The sequence below is a fragment of the Myotis daubentonii genome, chromosome X (assembly GCF_963259705.1).
Source record: "Myotis daubentonii chromosome X, mMyoDau2.1, whole genome shotgun sequence".
Taxonomy (NCBI): domain Eukaryota; kingdom Metazoa; phylum Chordata; class Mammalia; order Chiroptera; family Vespertilionidae; genus Myotis; species Myotis daubentonii.
Genome location: NC_081861.1, coordinates 92334847 through 92352215, shown reverse-complemented (window position 1 = coordinate 92352215; position 17369 = coordinate 92334847). Strand labels below are relative to the sequence as shown.

The following is a 17369-nucleotide window of genomic DNA, read 5'->3' as shown; positions in this document are numbered from 1 at the left end:
GATGGTATGATAATTAAACAAAGAGAGCACCAAAGGTATAGCATCCAACTACAGTGCCCAGCACACAGTAGGTGTTCAAGAATTAAAACCTTCCCTTTTTCTGTGGATTGGTGTGTGTAAGCAGAGGTGGTGGCTCTTTGAGGGGACAAACAGGAGGCCTAGGGTAGGCCAGAGATGACTGTAGCTAGGAGAGAGGGCTGCTAGCATTGCAGGGTGGGCTCTCTGCTCTCTGACCCTTTGGTGTGCCAGGCCCACCCCTTGGTTCACAGGTCTTTCCAGGGCCCTGGGATGTCAGCATAGAATCGTGAGTAGAAGCTCATGTTCTGTAGCCAAATGGCCCAGGTTTGAATCCTGAGTTTCCCACTTCCTGGTTGTATAGCCTTAGGTGAGTTAGTTCACTTCTCTTGTCAGAGTGCAAGGTAGGCAAGGAGAGGTCAAGGACAAGGGCCCCAGAAATCCAGGGTGTGTGTATGTTCATGCATGTGTGTGTGACTGTGACATGATAAAATGTGGGGGCTAGACTCTACATTCCATGATGGCAGGAACCAGGCCTTCCATCTGGTGTGGCGTGAGTGGGTAGGAAAGACCAAGAATTCATGTATGAATATGTATGTATGTGAGAACACCAGAGGGCTGAAAAATGTGCATATGGCACATACAGCAGGTGTGAGTGGGTGAGAACATGTGTGACCAGGAATGAGGGTGTCTCTGTGGGAAGCTCTGTCAAGGAATAATAGTTTCCATTTAGTAAGTGCCTTGGTGGGCCAGGCATGATGCTAAGCCTTTTATATGCATTATCTCATTCACCCCTCACCTCTGTGAAGGAGGCATGATCTCCAGATTACAAGCAAGTTAACTGAAGCACACAGAGGTGAAGTGACTTGCTCAAGGAGACAGAGCTGATAAGCAGTGAAATGGCTCAGAAGTTTATACCCCCTGCCTTTCATGGGGTTGAGAAGCCGAGTTCATGGAGTTATGCTTGAAGCCTTCTGCATCCCTGGGCCCAAGAGGTCCCCACATACTGATTTTAGTCTGCTTGGAGCTTTTGCAAGGCAAGGCTCAGCAGGACTCTTCTGCCGGTCACCAGGGTAGGCCCAGCTCAGAGGCTAGCATAGAATCAGTGCTCAGGAAACTTGAAACTTGAGGGGGTGTAGGCTTGGATAAGAGAGGGCCCACCTCATCCCCAGATCCTGACTTCCTCTCAGACTCCCTTGGGGAGTAATTTTTCCCTACCTTAGGGGCGTGAATCACTACTTTTGAGGCCCCGCTGGTGTGGGACAGAAGGTGGGGGCCCAGAGTCACCAGCCTCCGATGGGACAGGGAGTAGTCCCAGCCCTGCTCCCCAGATGGAAATTGTGTGCTATGACTAGGAGTGAGTAGTGTGTGGAGCAGGCCTAGACATAAAGAGGTATCTCCTCTTTCCTCTACTGCCCTCCCCACCCAGGATTAGGTGTTGGCACACTCAGGAATTGCTTCTGAATTCCCAGGTTTTCGCAGCATAGCAGAGGAGCCTCATCTCCATCATCCCACACCTGATTTTGGGTTTGCCTTCCTCCCAAGGGGCACTCAGAAGGTGGAAAGTGGAATCCAAGACTGGTTGGTTCTGGGTTTAGCTGGGCCTTTGGGGATGTGGCCAGGGACACAGTTGAACCTTCCTAGGCCTAGTAATCTCTTAGAGGACTGTGAGTGAAGAGTAGGGTCCTGGCCATCCTGAAGGCTGCTGCTTTCCAGGCATGAACCAGCTTTTAACCAGGAACGAATTAAGCAAGTATGTAAGCCAGAGGGGGCTGGAAATGTGTCAAGTCACATTAGAGGGGAATGGGCATGGGCTTTGGAGACAGCTAACTCTTACACTACCAAGTAGCTAGGTGACCTCAGATGAGTCACTTCCCCTCCCTGAGCCTTAGTTTCCCATTTATGTAAAATGGGGATAATGAAACTAATCTCAAAGGATTGCAAAAGGAAATTCATCTACCACAGTTATTGGCACAGAATAGGTACCCAGTATGTGGCAGGCTGCTTTCCATACTCAGGTTTTGATGTTCTGCCATGCACTTGCAGAGGGGAGGGGGTGATCTTTGTTTCCAAGCTTGAGTTTGGGGTGCCCTTGCATCTTATTCTCATCTCTCCTTGCTCATACCCCAATAAGGGGCCCAGCTGGGATCTGAGAGACTCTAGATAACTCCTCCTCCTCCCTGTCTACCCAGATCCTTCTCACTCTGGATGCCCTATCCCTGAGAGTAGGAGGGGTCCCGCTTCTTTTTATTTTCCCCCAAACAGAGGCTCTCTCTACAGCCAGAGATAATAAGAGAATCAGCCTCCTACTTAAATGAGATAAAGGAATGAAACTGTATAAATGGTAGAGCACTTTGGTGTCTCAAATGGTTCCTCACTTAATTATTTCCATAAAGAAACGGTAAGGGGACTTCATATTCTTGGCAATCCCAAATCCACATCTTTTTACTGTGCTTTCTCTTATTCCTTACACTCGGGCGTGGTTTTTGATATCTGTTCCAGGTCTTGTGTTTAAGTGCTTGTGCCAAGCTTGTGTGTGCCACGCTCCAGTTCAGTGAGAGCGTCATTTGTCCCAGGTGCCCGCAGTACTATGAAAGACCAGTAGGGGGAGATATTAGCACGTGGGTGTGTCTGTTGGGCTCTTACCAGGGCAAGCGGGTTGGACCGGGAGGGCCAAGCTGTGGGATGGAGCCAAAGTTATAAGCAAGGAAGCGAGGAGGGGCTGGGAGAATGGGGTAGGGCTGGGAGACAAAGACCCAGATGGCAGGCCGGGAGAGGCTGGAGTCCGGTGTCTGCGAGTTCTGAACGCCCTCTTTTGCTTTTTGAAAAGGGGCCTGCCCTGCGCCTTTCTTCTTTGCCTTTAAGGTGTCTATCTTTATGGAGGTGCCCTCTTATCCCTGCTGACCTATTCGAGGCTTTGCCTGCACCTTCTGACAGGACCTTACTCTAAATCTGTGCTCCTGTGGCTCTCCTCCAAATCTGAAATTCCGAAGGCCTAGTACCTAGGGGTTAAAAACTCACCCCCACACCGGGAATCCCGTACTTAACCCATCTGAATCCCCACTACCCACCACTATCTGTTTGTATGTACAGGTCTCTGGGTCAATGTACAAGCAGACATTTCATTGAAAGGGCGGAAGGAGGAATGGCCACCAGAGTTATACGGGAGGCTGGCCTTGGAGCAAACAGGCTATCCTTGCCACAGAGAGCATGACTTCAGGGCTCGTGTGTATATAAAAGAGAATGGAAGTACTACTTTCTCGGGATACTTGTGACAGGGCCTGTGTGGTTTAGGACAGTGGGTCTGAGTGTTGACCAGACGCGCGGGGAGGAGAGGAAGCCGACAGCTGTAGAGGAGCGCCAACTTCCCACGGGTGAGCGCTCTGGGAACAGGACTAGGCAGGACCCACCCTTAACCGCACGAGCCACACACTCAGATTGGTGCCATGAGAGCGCGGCGTCCTTAACAGCTCCCTGAAGCCCCGCCCCTTCCTGTTCGGGGGCGTGGTAAGGGGCAAGGACCCTGAAACGGAGGTTGCTATTGGCTAAGAGCAGTAGGGTTGGCCTTGCTTTCGTGTGAGCACGGGAGTAGACAGCTTAGCAGCCGCGGAGGGAGTCTATGCGTGCTGGACCGCAGTGCGAGGTGTGTGAGGCTAGTATTGGCCGAAGACCCTCGGGCGCAATCGCAGGGGAGCTAGGACTCGGCGACCCTGCGAGGCTTCAGTAGCACAAACTGATGGGACTAGCTCGCTCAGCCGCATCTCCCCTCTCTTTTAAGTGCACTGACCGGGGCCCGCGTTGAAGTAGAAGCTGTCGGGGGCGCGGAGCCCGGAGTCCCAGTGTGGCCTGGAGGAACGGAACTTGTGTCAGGGCGAGCCAGGTGGGAGCTCCCGAACCGCGCTCCGATTGTAAGGAGAAGCCCACATCTTCCGAGGGGTGCCGATCCCGGGACAGTCGAGGCGTCGGGGCGGCCACCGAATCCCCAGCGGGGAGACCCTGTAGGGGAAAGGGTACGCAGTCCCAAACAATCTCGGAAAGCAGAGCGGAATCAGGCGGGTGCACCCGGGGGCGCCGAGCCCCTGTCGCGTCTGGTGCGGAGGAGAGGTCAGGAGAACGAGCCCTCGGAGGCCCCAGCCTGTGCCCAGGTTGGGGGCGACTGCCCAGTGAGTCCTCCTGGCCGGCCGGGAGAAGAAGAGCGGCACCGAAGCCTGCGGGAGGGGAGCACTTCAAGGCCGGTGGCCGGGGAGGATGGGAGCCTGAGCGTTTCAGAGCGCAGCGCGGCACGGCGGCAAGACGAGGCCAGTTTTGCTGAGGAGGCGCCAGGAGATCCGGAACTGCAGCCTGCCCCCCGGGAAGATGGCCCGGCCCGGGCAGCGTTGGCTCGGAAAGTGGCTTGTGGCGATGGTCGTGTTGGCGCTGTGCCGGCTTGCCACGCCACTGGCCAAGAACCTGGAGCCTGTGTCCTGGAGTTCCCTCAACCCCAAGTGAGTAACTTAATCTTCTCTACTCCCTGGGGTGGGAGGCACTCCCTCCGGATGAGGCCGAGCGCCCCTGAGTGCAAGTGGGGAAATGTTTGGAAGAAGAGCGGCGCCTCATTTTGTCTCTGGCTTTTTCGAGTGTGTTTTTCTGCGGACGGGCAGGGCAGGGTGCGGCGGGTTGAGGTGGGGGCACTTGTCTGTGTTGTGACCCCGCAGCTTGTGGGCCCTCTCCTTCATACCTCCCAGATCAAGTCGAGATGGTCACTCCAGGGGGAGCTGGGAGTGCAGGCGCTCGGTAGCGCACTACAGAGCTGGGTGGTGGGGGGAGAAGGCAGCCCCTTCTGGGGCCCCTGAGAACGTGGCGGTTTTCGCCCAGAGCATAGGGGTGGGGGGCGACTTTGACCTGGGCTGGGGATGAGGCCAAAACATTGGTTCCTCGTTTGTTTAGCTATGAAGGGACCTAGGCGCGGGACTCCCGCTTGGGGGGGGGGGGGGCGGCAGCGCCCCTATACCAATTCGGGCTTCTCCCATTTTCATTTCTCTTTCTTCCCTGGTTTGCCTCCCTAGCTTTACGTTTTGCTGTTTCTTCTAGCCCCCCTTTTCTCCCTGCCGGGCCTTGGAAGGGCGGGCGCTGCTTCCAGGCGCACAAAGGCGGCGGGTGGAGAGGGGCGGAGTGGAAGAGCGGTTTGTGGGGGGGGGGTTCAACCCAGCGCCCGTGAGGGGGGGGTTCCAGTGGATCCGGTGGCAGAGATTCCAAGGCACCAGGGAGAAGGGGGGGCGCTCAGCCTGGGAGGGAAGAGGGAGGGGAGTGAAGGATTTGAAGGATTCCTGCCCAGGCGGTCCCTTCGCCCACACCCTATGTCCCTCAGACTGGGAAGCTGTGCTTAGCTTTCCCCCAAGGGGTTGGGGAGACAGCTATGTAGAGGAGATCCTTTCTTTTTTTTCCCTCCTCCTTCCCCTTTATAATCCCCCCCCCCCCAGCAACACACACACCTTTCTGGGCGGTGGCTCACTGGTTTCTGGGCTGTTAGTAGGGAGTGAATGGGGCTGTGTGGTGACCTCTGGACCTTTTTCTCCTTTGGCATCAGGACTCAGGTTGGAACGTAGGGTCAAAATTGCTCTTCCTTCCTGTTTTCTTGAGGTCCCCGCAGTGTGCAGACACCCTCCACTTAGTGGGAAAGTGGCGGGGGGGGGGCTGGCTTGGACATAGTGGGAAAGTGGAGGGCCTTGGCCTGCCCTGTCTGTGCTCTCCCATTCCTATATCTGAAATCTTTTCTTATCCACTGTCCTGGGCTCCCTGCTAACTTCCTGGGCTCCTGTCGGCCTCAGACTCTTAGGTCCCAGGGATATCTGAGCCTTGGAGTGGGAGAAGACAGCTTCTTTAGTTCTCTTCTCCTTGGGTTAAGGTAGGGTCCTATTTACTGTTCAACGGGGTAGCTAAATCAGGGTCAGGATGGAGGGCTCTGTCTTGGTCTTGGAAAAGGAGTAGCAAGAATTTCTCCCATACCCAAAGCCATATCAGGCACAGGGCTCTACTAACAGTAGGCACTCAAAGTGGTCTGGGGGCCCTGGGCTGCTGAGCCTAGAAGGAAAGGTTGTAAAGTGTCCAGTTCTCCCCCTTAAGGGTAGAGGCTGGAAATGCTCCCTCTTGAGCCAGGAGAGCTGAAAGCCGCCTGGGGTAGCCCATCATAGGGGCTCATGGGAGTGACCTAATTGCTCTCTCAGGTCTCTAACCAGAGATAGCATGCAGCTCCACAGCTGGAAGGGAGCCCTCCTGCAGAGTTGAGGTGGTGGGGTGGGGGGAGCTGGGAGAAACAGGATTTCTCTGAGTTTCTCCCTTTTTGTGTTTTGAGTTTTTAGTGCTCTGGACTCGTTTGCAGGTTTTTGAGGTCTGACACCCCTACATCCACTTCAGGCTGAGTGCAGGCATTCTGTGTGTGTGTGTGTGTGGGGGGGGGTGATGACTGAGGATTCAGTAGGACCTGCATGAATTCTACTCTATAATTGAGCAGGTTTTGGGAATGGTTGGGGACTGGTTCTGGTACCCCTGTGTGCCCCCCGCCCCCCTTCCATCTCCTATCAGGGGTCTGCAGCCACCATGGGGGTGGGCAAGAAGACAGGAGGGAGGCACTACCCTCAGCTCCACTGGAGCTCTGGGGGCTACCTCTGCCTCTGCACCCAACCCTTAGGCTGCCACAGCCTTTCAAATGAACAGTCTCCCTCTGTCCATCTCCCTCTTTGCTTCTGGTTCTCCCTCTCAGGTCCCTGTTGGTTGGCCTTCTCTGATCTGCACTCACCTTCCCTCTCTAGCCAGGCTCCTCAGCTCTCCCTCTTTCTCACACTCCCTCTCACTCTTAGTCACTCTCTGCCTCTTTTTCTCAAGTCCTTTTGTTTCTCGCACATGCCCGTGCTCCCTCACAGGCTCATTTTCTCTCTTCCCTCCCTTCTTCTTCCTGGCTTTTGGTCTGTCTCCTCAGCCCTGTCAGGAGCTGGCAACGCCCCCCCCCCCACACACATCTCCCAGTGCTTATAAACCCTGCTTAATTGCTTCCTCCTTGGGAAAAATATCAAAATAAAGAAGTGGTGGGGCCAGAGGTATGTTTGCAGGTTCCAGGGCACACCCTAGTCCTGACCGTCAGAGGGGAGCTGGAAGGGCCAGTTCAAGACTCCCAGCCTCTTTCCCAAATTGGCACTGGGGCTTCCCAGTGTGGTAGACCCTGGGTGGCAAGAGCTACTGCCTCCTTGGCCTCTCTTGTCCGCTTTGTCTGAGGAGTGCAGGGTGGGGAGGGGGAGGTTGGTCCCACTAGAGGCTGGGAGGAACCAGAGTGTGCGCATGCACTTGGCTGAAGAGCTGTGATGGAAGGTCCTAGGGTCGCCCCCTCCCCCAGCCTCCTCTCCTGAGAGCTTGGGGCAGCCGGCAAGCCTCACATTTGAGTCCTCAGGCAAGTCCAGCTGCTGCAGTTCAGTCTCTCAGTCCCGTTCTGACCCCTTCTTGCCCCCCACTCAGGTTCCCCCACCTACAGGGAGTGGGAATGTGCCTAAGATCACATTACACCTTCTCTACAAGGGGGTGGGGGTGGGGGTTCAGCTTGGCATCTGGGACCCTTTGACTCCATTTAGCATGGGTGGGGGCAGCTGCAGACCCCAACCCAGGCTTGCCCGCTACAAGCCAAAGTGTTGTCCCCAGCCCCCTCACAGCTGTTCCAGCTCACAGACCTGGGGAGGCCAGCTTATGGGGCCCCTCGCCATGGCGGCTAGGGTCCCGACCTCCTCTACTCTGTGGCTGATTGGCCATAGGTGGGGGCCTGAGAGTGATGGGAACCCAGCTCATTGAGTTCCCTGTTACTCTCCCTCTCCACCCCCGCCCTGTGCAGCCAGGCCAAGGCTAGAAGGGCCTGTGAGGCTGGGGTGGGGGCTGAATCAAGGGTTCCCTTTCTCCCCTCAGGCTCTCCATTGCCTCACCAGCTCAGTGGCTGATGATGGGCGGGCCCAGGGTACTACTGTGCATCATGATTTTGGGGGGTTGGGACTAGAGAAAGGGTGGCCAGCCAGGAGGCTGCTGGTTGCCATGGGAACACCAGGTTTGGGGGAGGTTCACCCTGTGATAGGGGAGCTGAGGTGGAGGAATGCTCACCAGCCACATTTGGGGTTCCTTACCCTGTGCCCACAGAAGCCCCTCCTGGGTGTGTTCATCTGGTACTCATTTTGGGTGGGGGTGCTAACAGCCAGCACCATAAGCTTCTGACTTCTAAATATCACTGTTCTTGTTATGCTAACAGTTAGGCAGCACCTTGCTACTCACAAGTGTCCTTATATGTGAGCTCATTGGTTGTTCCCAACAGCCCTGGGAAGTTGAAACCATAACCATTTCCAAGATGAGGAGGCATACACCTAGAAAAGGGAAGTGACTTGTCTACAGTCAGTCAGTAAGCCTGTAAAAGTAGAGCTGTCCTGTGTGCCATTCTGTCCACGCCATTCTGCTGCCGTGGACTCTACGAGAAATGGGAATTCAAGGTGAAGTTTAGGAAGAGGCACTGGCTCCTTGCCTCTCTGGGTTCCCCTCTCATCTCACAGGTGTGGGTGCATCTGTCCTTGTGATTCAGGCCCTGCCTGTGTAGGATGAGCAGTGCTCTGACTTTCTCATTTGACTTTGCTGGGCCTGCCTCTGAGGGCAGCCTGCTCATGTGACCTGAACTAGAGACAGCCAACTCACTACCTGGCACTCTCCCTCCTGAGCTCTGAACAGCACTGTTGCTTCCTCTCTAGTCCAGGAATCTTCCTCTCAGGGACCCCACAGAAAGCAGACAATGAGGAAGGGAAGGTTAAGCCCCCAGTGAACCCTAGCATTGGCCAGGTGGGGCAGATAGGAGGTCATAGTCCAGTGTGGGTGTGGAGATGGCCTCCTCTGGGACTCTCCTGGCTTCCCTGTCTCCGACAGTGCTGTGCATGTGCCAGGACCCAGCTGCTGTTCCTGCCCACCCACTCCTGGGCGGGCACTGCTGGGACATGCCAGGCCTGCTCCTGCTGCCTCAGGGGCTGGGTGGAGCTGGGGGAGTGAAAGAGGAGCCTTTAATTTGGGGGCTCCCCACCCTTGCTGGGATGAGAGCTGACTTGATCTCTGGCTTGGGTTCTGTCCTCCACTGGTCCTACCACCCTGGGGGGTACAGGCGTGGTGGTGCTGGGGTCACCCAATCAAGACTGTGGCTAGTCTTTCTACTAAACTTGGACTAGCATGGCCTTGAACCAGGCTCTCCCTTTGGCCACTCTCTGACCACAAGTTCCTAGAGCTTGAGGTAATGATGAGGAGAAAAGAAGTGTAGATTTGGTCAAACATGGGCAAGCTTTCTGGGCATAACCCCACACTGAAAACTCTCCCCCCTGGACATTGTATGTGTATGAGTGGAGAGGGGTTCAGCTGGACAAAAGAAGCAGGGGCCAGTTAGCCTCTGATCAGTCCAGGGCCTTGGAGGCTACTACCTAGATCCTTGAGGCTTCTCCTATCCAGAGTTCTTTTTAAGCTGTCATTGGTGGGAAGGCTGTGGGAGAGACATGGGCTAGGATGCAGGGGAAAAGGCAGGCCCCAAGGCAGGAACTGAACTGCACAGGCTGCGTTCCCCAAGTCCTTTTACTCCTTGGGGTGGCTCCATGGGACCCAGGGGCTATCAGATGCTAAGGAGGGAAGTCCTCAGGGGTTACCATGACAACCTGCTTCAGGCTTCCTGCTGGGCCATGTCAATCCCCTTAGTTTCCAGAAAAGGGCTTTGTCTGGGGGTGGCCCCAGGCAGGAAAGCTTGACTTGATAGTGGGGGCAGTAGTGGTTTTTGAAAAGCAGAGGATAAAGACTTTAACTTGGGGACAATCTCTTCCTCCTCCTCTCCTGCCCCTATTCCTAACCTGGTGAGTATGAGACAAGACTTTCAGGGTTCCCCTGTACAATGTGACTAGTGTTGTACATGGCTTCATAACCTCACTCTCTCACAGGCTACATACCCAATCCTTGTGGGCCCTTGCCACTTTCTTGGGCCTCTCATAGACCAAGAATCAGTTTTCCCAGTGGTGGGGGCTCAGAGTCAAGGAAGACAGGTCTCCTCAGGCTCCTCTCCCTTTTGCACTTTAGGGGAAGGTACCTTTCCCTTTGCCAGCTGCTATGCAAATGAACTTATGAATATTTATTAACTCTGTTCACTGAGGTTGAAGTGAGTCTGAGGGGTATTGGGGGCAATAGTCCTCTCTTCTTCTCCTGCCCCCACCCATTATGTAGACATCTGTTTCCTCCATGTCTTTGGGTTCCAGTTAGCTGGAAGCCCTGTGTTCCAATTCTAGGGCTCCAGATCTTGAGTGGCAATGGAAGACTGTGCTCAGGGCAGACAGGACACCCTGGTGAGTAAGCCAGGGCCAGATTATTAGAAAGCTGAGCTGGCCTGTACCCCCTTGCATGCCCTCAATGCTGTCACCTACAGGTGGGGTCTTGTTGAGGTGCAGCTGTACAAGGTTTTCTTAGATCAGGGGTCCTCAAACTTTTTAAACAGGGGGCCAGTTCACTGTCCCTCAGACCATTGGAGGGCCGGACTATAAAAAAAAACTATGAACAAATTCCTATGCACACTGCACATACCTTATTTTGAAGTAAAAAAACAAAACGGGAACAAATACAATATTTATATTTGCATGTGGCCCGTGGGCCGTAGTTTGAGGACCCCTGTCTTAGATGCTCTAGGGACTAAGCATCTAAGTCCTGATTGGCTCTGAGTATCTCCCTTTAATAATAACGTTCATCTTATCATAGCTTCACATGGGGAGCCTGGGCTCAGTGGGTCTAAGCTTCCTTGTGGCTCTAAGGTGTTAGAAGTTGTCTAATCCTGCTGTCTGGATGGAACCATTGTGAGGATTGGAAAGTGAAAAATACCTTGGGAAATATAGAGGCTTTGGTGAAACTTCTTGGCTTTTTATGGAACATGGGGTGGGGACATTCTCTCTTAAATGTTTATGTGTGCCCCCATCCCATGCCTGCTTCCTTTCTGGCCCTCTGGGGTACAATAAAGTTAGGTACTAAGGGGGAGACCTCATGGATTTTACAATCCTGCACAGCAAGATGGCAGGCCCCAGCTTGGTGGAGCTTCACTAGACATGAAGAGAGGGCTGCCTTTCTTCAGGTCCTTCATCTACTTGGTCTAGTTCCCCTACTGGCCTCCTTGGCTGTCATTTTCCACCCTGGGGTTAGGACACAGAGCTCCCAGATAGCCCTCATACTTCATACCTTGTAGTCCCCACTGTGGAAAGTACCCTCACAAAGTAGAACCATGCTCTTCCACTGTCAGCTTTGTTCTCTTGAAGTACTGCCTTCAGCCATTCATTGTCATTCTGCTAGAAGGTCTGTCCCCAGTGAGGTGAAACCCACAGTGCAGGTTGTGAACCTCAAAGGTTTTTAGTCTGGCCCCAGCTAAGCTTTTCCACCTCTTCCTCTACCAATCACTGGGCCATTCACTGACCTGAGTTTTGTGTCCCAGCCACTGCTGTTCACTCTTTTTAAATTAAATTAAAATTTTTAATTATTTTGAATTTTATTGAATTTATTGGGATGACATTGGTTAATAAAATTACATAGGTTTTAAGTGTACAATTCTGCAATATATCATGTCTATTGTATTGTGTGTTCACCATCCCAAGTCAATGCTCTTCACTCTTGCTATGTGTTGTCTTCTTATTTGTCACCTAGGATCCACTTCACATGAGCTGTGCTTCCACTCACTGCCCCCAGCCCTTGCTGTTTGAAATATATATATATATATATATATATATATATATATATATATATATATATATATATATATAGAGAGAGAGAGAGAGAGAGAGAGAGAGAGAGAGAGAGCCTTGTGCTGTCTATTGCTGGAACATGGGACATTTACTTTTCTGATCCCTACCAGACAGTAAAGTCTTTGATGATGGGGCCACATCTTTTCTTCCTATCCACTCATTCAGGAAACAAGACTGGGCTCATAGGTACTTGGTGTCAGTATCTGGCTGCCTGACTCTTGAAGTTAAACATGTTGAGTGCTTACTGTGTGCTAGATGCTCTGAGTATGCCATTGCATCCAAGGCAGCACAGGCCTGACACCTAGGGAGGAGGGCCCTTTCCACCCCCAGTTTATGAGGGAGGAAACAGAGGCTCAGGAAGAACAGGTAGCACATCCAAGGCTACAGAAATAGTAAAGGCCCTGTCTGTCTAATTTCAAAGTCTGTCTTCTTTCTCCTACATAGTACTACCTAGCTCCCATCTCCAGCCTGCCCAGGCTCAGATGTGGCCAAGAGAACACCACTTTTTTACTTTGTGCTTAGGCAAGGATAGAATGATGAGAATAGATGGCCCTGGGCAGCTGCCCTCCCTCTGCTATTCCCAAGTGTCCGGCCTTCTGGAGTAGAAGACCTACCCAGTTCAGATGGCATTTGTCCATCTCCTCTGGAGCAGAGGCAGTGTGGATGTGGGGAAGTTAGAGCACAGATGAAGGAGGTTCCAAGGGCCCTATATTATATGATCTATTGTCTCTGCTTTGGTCCCCTCTCCTCTCTCTGTTCTTAGGAGTGAGACTGGTCAAGTTTGGGGATTCAGACTCTTGCATGATGGGGATGAGATATGTCCAGGTAGGACACTGGGCAGTGGGAGTGGGGAGATCTGTGTGGAGCTGCACCTGGCCAGAGACTGTGCCCATTACCCCTGGGCTCCAGGAGATGCCTGTTCCTATCTCCCCATCATGCCCAATATTAGCAAGGATGGGAGAGAAGGTATGAGTCCCAGGCAGGTTGAGTTTCCCCAGCCATTGGCTGGGAGCTTCAGGGGGTAGTGGCTAAAGCATGTGTAGGCTTGTGTGTGTGTGTGCGCATGCACACACACATATATGCGCATGTGTGCAGAGGAGGTGGAAGCAGTGGCTATGAAGGAATGTGAGTGTGATGGTGGTGGGAGGAGGATTGGACTGCCACTTCCAAGGCAGCACAGGCCTGACACCTTGGTACACAGCCCATCAGCCACGTCAACCCCCTGCGGAAATGCCACATTAAGACAAAGGGCTCCCCCAGCTAAGCAGTGCCCCACCCTGCCAAGCAGTAAAAGCCTGGCAGCCTTGCCCATGGGCCACCCCTTCCACTCCCTGTTGGCAATGTGGTTCTCTGTCCTCACTCCCAGCCCCATGATGGAGGAAATACAGAATTCCTCTTCTTGCTATCCCCACTCAGGAGATCCAGCCAGCCCTCATTGTTTGCTCCCCTGGCTTGGGAGATGGCCTGAAAGCCCCAACCCTGAGGCTGACCCTCTCTTCCCTTCTGAGCAGGTTCCTGAGTGGGAAGGGCCTGGTGATCTACCCAAAGATTGGAGACAAGCTGGACATAATCTGTCCCCGAGCAGAAGCAGGGCGGCCCTACGAGTACTACAAGCTGTACCTGGTTCGGCCTGAGCAGGCAGCTGCCTGCAGCACTGTGCTCGACCCCAATGTGCTGGTCACCTGCAACCGGCCAGAGCAGGAAATCCGCTTCACCATCAAGTTCCAGGAGTTCAGCCCCAACTACATGGGCCTGGAGTTCAAGAAGCACCATGATTATTACATTACCTGTGAGTCCCTGCCCATCATGTGGGTGTCTCCTATTCTGTAGCAATGGCTGCCTCTAAGTAGTGCAGTGAGACTGCACACAGTTAAGGCTCTGCCTGATCTGGTCCTCTTTGAAGACTGGCATGCTCTCCTCCCAGCCTGGCCTTGGAATTCTGCCCCTAATATTCACCAAGGGCCCACTGCCAGCTCTCCTTGGCTCGAGTGGGAGAGTTCTCCAATTTGTGGTGTTCTCTCTCTTATTTTCTTTGCCCACCTAAGATCCAATCTTGGGAAGGGCAGAGTTAGCAAAGCTCTTTGGGATCAGCCAGCTGTTTGGCTTTTCTCTTTATGGGAAACTGCCACCCCAAGAGGGGGAAGGACTTTTTGCCCGAGGTCACACAGGGAGTTAGGGATGGGATTGGGACTCTAACCCAGTTCTTCTGACCCCCTAATCCAGGATTTCTTCCAGTTTGTGTAGAAGCCTCCCTCAAAATGCCAGTCTCATTGTTTTGCTGCTGAGCAACATTGCCCAATGAGAAGACATATCTTAGTGTCCACTGAGAAAGGAGGGCCAGGGCCTGGTCATGATCAGCACCCTTGGGCAGGGGTAGGGCTTGCTATTCTGTCCCTGTGGGAGGGAAAGAAGTAGAAAGGATCACAGGTAGGTGGGGGCTCCTTGCTACTCTCCACCTCCCAGTTCTGTCCTAAAGCAGCACTAGGGTTTCTGGGTAATGTGGGCAGGCCTGTCTCTCCCCCTGATGGCACTGGCATCTTGCTGCAGCTACATCCAATGGGAGCCTGGAGGGACTGGAAAACCGGGAGGGAGGTGTGTGCCGCACACGCACCATGAAGATCATCATGAAGGTCGGGCAAGGTGAGTGCCCAGTTTGAGGGTCCCTAGTTAGGCCTTTGCAACAGATGTCTCTGACTGAATGTGAGTGTGTTGGGAGTAGGGGAGGGGGCAGTAGAGTTAAAGTAGCTGAGGTCTGGTATACAGCCCATACTTGGCCCACCCTAGATGAATGAGTCCCTCATGCTGGTGAGGTCCCTTCCCCTCACCTGTCCTCTCTCCACCCACAGACCCCAATGCTGTGACACCTGAGCAGTTGACTACTAGCCCACCCAACAAGGAGGCTGACAACACTATCAAGATGGCCACGCAGGCCCCCGGTAGTCGGGGCTCCCTGGGTGATTCTGACGGCAAGCATGGTAATATATGGGTGTCTCCCAGACTCTGGGACCCAGAGGGCAGAAGCCATTGCCACTGCCCTTTCAGGCCTTGTCTCTGAAGAAAGGCAGGATGGGGCCCAGCCTAAAATCTGCCATGTGTCCTTAACTGTTCCTCCCCTCCCTTTCCCTTCCTCAGAGACTGTGAACCAGGAAGAGAAGAGTGGCCCAGGTGGGAGCGGAGGCAGCAGCGGGGACTCTGATGGCTTCTTCAACTCCAAGGTGGCATTGTTTGCAGCTGTTGGCGCTGGCTGCGTCATCTTCCTGCTCATCATCATCTTCCTGACGGTTCTGCTGCTAAAGCTGCGCAAGCGACACCGCAAGCACACACAGCAGCGGGCACCTGCCCTCTCACTCAGTACCCTGGCCAGTCCCAAGGGGGGCAGTGGCACGGCGGGCACCGAGCCCAGCGACATCATCATCCCCTTACGGACTACAGAAAACAACTACTGCCCCCACTATGAGAAGGTGAGTGGGGACTACGGGCACCCCGTCTACATCGTCCAGGAGATGCCACCCCAGAGCCCAGCGAACATCTACTACAAGGTCTGAGAGCCCGGCACGGCCTCGGGCCCTGAGGGACTGTTGGAGGGGACTGCACCTCTCCTTTCTCTCCATGCCCTTCCCCTTGCCAGCTGTGCCCACCTTTGTATTTAGTTTTGTAGTTTCTTGGCTTTTATAATCCCCCTTTGCCCTGCCCCTAGGCTTTGGAGGGGGTACTCATGCCCCCAGCCCCCATGCTCTTGTGCCTTCCCCCTCTGGCCAGGCCTCTGGGCTCTGTGGGGGCACCCCTTCGAAGAGGGCAGGGTTGGATGCTAATGGACAGTAAGCAGGGAGATGCCCCCCCCCTGGCCCTGCCCTCCTCACTCCCTTTTCCCCTTCCCAGGACTGTTTGTCTGCTATCATCACTGTTTTTAATGTTTTTGTGTTCATTTTTTAGCTGTCAACTCCTTTTCATCTGTTTTTTTTTTTTTTCTGGAAGAAAAATGAAAAGGCAGCCCCTGCCTAGGCTTTCTGAGCCCAGCTCAGCTAGTACAAGTGTCCAGGGCCAGGGCCAGGATGTGGCCAGCCTGGAAGCAAAGGATGGCCTATCTGTTATTTGGGGGTCGGGGAGGCCAGGACTGTTCTTGCCCATGAGGGAAGATGACAGTGCCTTTGGGCAAGGTGTCTCACCCTCCCCTCCTGACCCTTCTGCTACAAAGCTGATCTTGGCAATAGGGTAGTGGCTGCCACCCTTTCTCACACACACACACACACACACACACACACACACACACACACACACACAAAATCCCTTCCTTGTGGGATTCTTGGGCATCTCCTGCTTCCCTCACTCTCACGGTAATTAACGTCTTAATTGGCTGTTGCCTGGGGAACAGGAGAGCTGCTACAGGCAGATGACCTCATGGGGGGTGGAGGGAGGTGAGGTGCCCAGGTGGCTATTTGCCCTGCAGAGATGGGAGTTCTACCTTCTCCCCCTCCCCCTCCTGTTCTCTCCTTACATTTGGCCCCCTTTGGCCTGGTGGGAGACAGAGGCCCAGGGCAAAGACCTAAGCGGGTATAAGGCCAGGTGGCCTGCTCCTTTTCTGGGCTCTAGCACAGGTGGGTTCCCCCCAAGCCAGCTCTCACTGGCCCCCTAATCTTGGGCTGTGGCCTGGAAAGAGGAAGAAGCTGCCCAGGGTTGGGCCAGCACGCCGTGCACTTTGACCCTGGCTCCTTGCCAGCACGGCTGTTAACAGACTGCCACTTGAGTGTGCCTTGCAGGCGCTCCCAGAGTGGCCGTGGAAGGAGCTGGGCCTTACACCATCCACTTTCATGCTGCCTCCTGGCCAGTTGCCTACCCTAGTGCCAGGTGGGAGAGAGGGAGCGGAACAGCCAGTCCCTTCCAGGTGGCAGTCGGAAAGCGTTTTGTTTTTGTTTCTGTTGCCATTGTGTAAATACTAGTCTTTTTTGGAAAAAAAATAATGTAAAGATGTTTTGTATAAACTCTGAATTATTTTCTTGTTGCTTTTTTCTTAGAAAAAAAATGAGAACTAAAAAAAAATTAACCACATGGAGATGAGTGTAAAATGGTGTCATGATGTTGGGGGATGAAGTATGAATGTATATGTATGAGTGAGTATGAGAGAGAGAGAGAGAGAGAGAGAAGAGGAGAGGAGAGAGAGAGAGAGAGAGAGAGAGAGAGAGAGAGAGAGAGAGAGTTGTGCCAGAAACCAAAAACAAACACGGTGGGTGATCTGGGCAAGTATGGGAAGAGGGTGGCTGTCCTAGTGGAGTAAGGTGTCTCAAGCCTTCTGCCCCTCCTGCTCTCCTGCCCAGTTTCTTTGTCCCCTTGTTCTGCTGGAGCCTTCGACCATTTCCCCATCTGTGTCCTGTCACCTCTGTGGCATTAGCTCTGGGGATCTGTCCACTATGGCACTATGCTCAACTAGAGAGGGTGGATGGAGGAGGGTTTGTTCACATGGGGATCTGGGTGTGTCCACAAGTACTGCCTCCACCTGGGCTGGGGCTAGATCTGGGACCTGCTGGCAGGCCCAGCCCTGCCCTGCCTCAGGATGCCTGGAGGTGG

At 53.7% G+C, this 17369-nt stretch overlaps 1 protein-coding gene across 3 annotated transcripts; it reads left to right on the top strand.

Moving 5' to 3' along the window:
- Window positions 1-3577: 3577 nt before the first annotated feature.
- EFNB1 (ephrin B1) lies at window positions 3578-16076 on the top strand. Of its 3 annotated transcripts, XM_059680138.1 has the most exons (6): window positions 4365-4499; window positions 12571-12632; window positions 13319-13596; window positions 14355-14447; window positions 14654-14782; window positions 14940-16076. In XM_059680138.1, the coding sequence occupies exons 2-6, from the start codon at window positions 12625-12627 to the stop codon at window positions 15350-15352; spliced, it is 921 nt and encodes a 306-aa protein (XP_059536121.1). In that variant the 5' UTR covers window positions 4365-4499; window positions 12571-12624; the 3' UTR covers window positions 15353-16076. The 3 variants fall into 3 exon arrangements, with proteins under 3 accessions (XP_059536120.1, XP_059536119.1, XP_059536121.1); XM_059680136.1 differs by lacking the exon at window positions 12571-12632 and having other exon boundaries at window positions 3582-4499; XM_059680137.1 differs by lacking the exons at window positions 12571-12632; window positions 14355-14447 and having other exon boundaries at window positions 3578-4499.
- The last annotated feature ends 1293 nt before the right edge of the window (window positions 16077-17369 follow it).